The following is a 3,682-nucleotide window of genomic DNA, read 5'->3' as shown; positions in this document are numbered from 1 at the left end:
AATTTATTGCAGCAGATGTCCTCAGCTACCCAATTATTTTAGCACAATTTGGCACATATATAATTTTAAAAGATCTTGTATCTAGGCGAAGCATTTAATTTCCTACCAAATTAATCCCTTTGGAACATTACGTTGGATGCCATGGTGATTAAAAAAAAGACTCTTTCATAACAGCAAGTTGCTCCAGTAAATACCCAGTACTCTGCACAAATGGAAGATCTGCATTTATTTCTTCTGTTATATATGCTGCAGGTTTTCTTATTACTAATTATGAACTCTTTCTCAGCTATTTTTAATAACCATGTATTCTGTGCCCTTTCCTTTCTAATTCTGGGTTTTTCTGTTCTCCTGTTCGAAGGAGATGACATGCTTTTCTTGACCCTAAAGTGGCAGTGAATGTGGATAAAAGCAGAATTCCTCAGCAATGTGGTCAGGAACAGGAGTGATAATGTTTAAGATTTTGCTTAGCTAAATGACCTATACCTCAATATGCATTTTTAGTAATTAATTAAAATAAGTTAATGTGTCCTAGTTACTATTGCCATGTAACAAGTCATTCTAAAACTTTTTAGAGTAAAGCAGCCATTTTATTATGTGCATAGATCCTGTGGATTAGATACTTAGATATGGCATAGCAGAGATGGTTTGACTGTGATCCATGATGTCTGGGCCCTCAGCTGGCAGACTCAAAGACCAGGGATGACTTAATGGCTGAGAGCTATGAAAATCTGGTATTATTAAAAGTCTGGAAATTCAGCTGGGAATGTTGACTGAAACACCTGTATACAGCCTTTCTTGGTAATTTTGGTTTTAATACTATAGTGGGTAGTTTTTTGAGGTAAAACATCTTAGAGGAAGGCATGCCGAGATCAAGCATTCCAAGAGTGCCTGATAACAGAGTCTCAGAATTCACCTGTCATCATTCTTTCCAAATAGGTATAAGTTCAACCCAGAAGTCAGTCTAGAGTCAAGGAGAAAAGACACAGACCCTAACTAATTAGAGAAGTTGGAATGATTTGTGGATATTTTAAAACCACAACAAATTTATCATCTAATAGATGATATATGATAGGTAATTATTTTCTGTATGCTTAAGATTGTTGTAGTCTATATATAACATTACACATCCCTCAACTGTTAGAGGATACCCATGGAAGTTCAGATAGAGTGCACAACAAAGTATTCACCATATATGTTATGCTCAACTTTGTTATTTTTTGTTTTTTACTTTTAAAATATTTTATTTTAATGAAACTGGTACAGACAATGTTCATTTAAAACCCATAACCCAGGGATGCCTGGGTGGCTCGGTCAGTTAAGCATCTGCCTTTGGGTCAGGTCATGAGCTCAGAGTCCTGGGATGGAGCCGCATGTTGTCATTGTCATCGTCATCGTCGTCAATGTCATAGTCGTCATTGACATTGTCATTGTTGTTGGGCTCCCTGTTCAGCAGGGAGTCTGCTTCTCCCTCTCCCTCTGCCCTCCTCCCTCTGCCCCCTCCCTCTGCCCTCCTCCTCCTGCCTCTGCCATCTTCCCTCTGCCCCTCTCTCTGCCCCCTCTCTCCTCCTTTTTTCCCTCCCTCTTATTCGTAGGTGCACTCTCTCCCAAATAAATAAATAAAACCTTAAAAAAAAAAAACCATACCCCAGGCAAAAAAGTACAAATAAAACCAAAAAGAGCAGTGTTATATTGAATACACTTCTGCATGAATAAGTTTATTAACTGCTAATGGAAATTTGGACTTTCCTGGGATCTTCTGATGAGACTTTTCTTTTATCTTAAACTGCTTTCTCCGTAGTGAAGCCATCTTTGGGGTTAATCATTATTCTCACCATTGCTGTTATCTCAGCTCCAGCCTGATAGTACTCTTATTTTGGTCCAGACACTCAAATTCTAAAAGTAGCTTCAAGTTAAGGAAAGATCGTTTTCCACAGTTCAGTTCTCTGAAAAACTTCCATCTCCCACTGAAAGTCATAGTCCACGAATGTAGCAGTAACATGTTAGAACTCTAGGGACCATTAACGAGACATTTTTAACACTGGCATTGGTTCTTATTTATCAAAAGCATAAAATTGCACAGTCCTGGCCTCTCCATGTACCCGTGTAATTTCTTAAAAAGGAGGGCAATATATGAAGGAGGCTGAGGTTTGATCTCCAAAAATCAGCACAATGAAAAAAAGTGATAGTGAAAAATGGTCAACAGAATTCAAATTATCAGATAGTTTAACAAGATGAGGTGCCAGTTTTCAATTCTATTTCGAACACCACATTAAAAATAACTATTTTTAAAAATAAAAAAGGATTGAGGGTAAAGGAAAAAAAGGTGAAAGGGATACCTAAATCATTGAATGACCCCCGTTTTGTTCCTGATAAACTTCAATTACATCATCTTCCTCCATTCCTAGCTCTTTGGCGGTGTGGTTGTCAGCAATTCTCTTACCATCAAACAGAAATCGAAGTGAGTGCATTGAAACTCCTTGTCTTTGACAGTAGCGTTCTTTGAGTTTTTTCATACGTGTTGTCATTTTCACTCTGAAATGTATCTCACTGCTATCCTGTCTGATGACTTTGAGTTTAATGTGTTCTTCTGGCTTCTTCTCGTCCACATCCTCATTTGAAGGGTTTGCCTCCAGGTCATCATCCATGGTGCAGTTGGCTTCACTCAGTGTCTCTACACGGGAGTAGTGGTAGCAGCAGCCTTGAGTAGGCAGAACCTCGCTCCGGGGATTTACAGGTCCGTTTCTCCCCTATGGCACGATGCTGTGTCTGACTTGCTATGTTCAGCTTTGAATTCTGCTTTAGAATTCTTGATCACGTGTCATAAATTTTCTTTATGATCCTTAGGGTTCTACAGACCTTAGTATGTCATTTGAGTTTTATAATAGCTCCAATTCAAGAGCAAGCTTACAATAATTAATAATAAGAAGGGGATAAATGGAAGCATATAAATCAGCAGTATTAATGAACATCTCTTAGTCATCTGTCTCGGTTTGGGATCCCCAAAAATTAGACAGCAAGGAAAGGACCTTGGGGCATGTAATTTATTTGAGAGGTGATCCCAGGAAGGATAAGAAAGGAAAGTGAGAAAAGCCAGCAGAGTATATTAAGGTTAGGTGTTTGCTATGTTCCACTGGGGCTCTAGGTGCTGAGGACCCTCTGAGATAACACGGTAAACATGCCTCAGAGTCATCTGTCTAGATGAATAAGAAGCAGGAACATCTTAACACCATTAATCATACCCATAGTTTGAGATATGGGACCAGGTGTATCAGGGATTCCGCAGTTACCCATTGTTTTTTCCCTTGCTGCCTAGAAAACTCTTAGAGAAGATCTGCCACTCAAGCTCTTGAGAGAGGGAACGGTCAGAGGGTGTGGACATCATCTACCAAAGATCCCAGGTGATTTATTTGGGACAAGGGGACATGGGACTGAAGTATCAACATCTCTTCCATCTTGGTTTTTGTGTGTGTGTGATAATTACAATTTTATAAATGTATTACATTTACATAGTTTAACAAAAGCAAATAATCTGAAAGGCATACAAAAATCCAAAGTGTAACTGCTTGTTCCACCTTTTCCCTCTCTTTATACCTTGTGCCTCTAGAGGCAGTCCCTTACAATTCATAACATTCTCTTATTTATCTCCATATTTCTAAATATGCATGTCGTGATTTATCCATCT

At 38.7% G+C, this 3,682-nt stretch overlaps 1 protein-coding gene across 1 annotated transcript; it reads right to left on the bottom strand.

Moving 5' to 3' along the window:
* Positions 1 to 1,699: 1,699 nt before the first annotated feature.
* On the bottom strand, positions 1,700 to 2,790 carry LOC116583213 (small ubiquitin-related modifier 1-like). The gene has a single exon (XM_032331250.1). The coding sequence runs from the start codon at positions 2,643 to 2,645 to the stop codon at positions 2,337 to 2,339; it is 309 nt and encodes a 102-aa protein (XP_032187141.1). The 5' UTR covers positions 2,646 to 2,790; the 3' UTR covers positions 1,700 to 2,336.
* Positions 2,791 to 3,682: the final 892 nt, after the last annotated feature.

The sequence above is a fragment of the Mustela erminea genome, chromosome X, assembly GCF_009829155.1.
Source record: "Mustela erminea isolate mMusErm1 chromosome X, mMusErm1.Pri, whole genome shotgun sequence".
Taxonomy (NCBI): Eukaryota; Metazoa; Chordata; class Mammalia; order Carnivora; family Mustelidae; genus Mustela; species Mustela erminea.
Note: the sequence above shows the minus strand (reverse complement) of the source record. Positions and strands in the feature narration are given on the sequence as shown.

Bases quoted from the DNA above. Each gene is read 5' to 3' on its own strand.
- LOC116583213 (XM_032331250.1), bottom strand. From the start codon at position 2,645: ATGGATGATGACCTGGAGGCAAACCCTTCAAATGAGGATGTGGACGAG.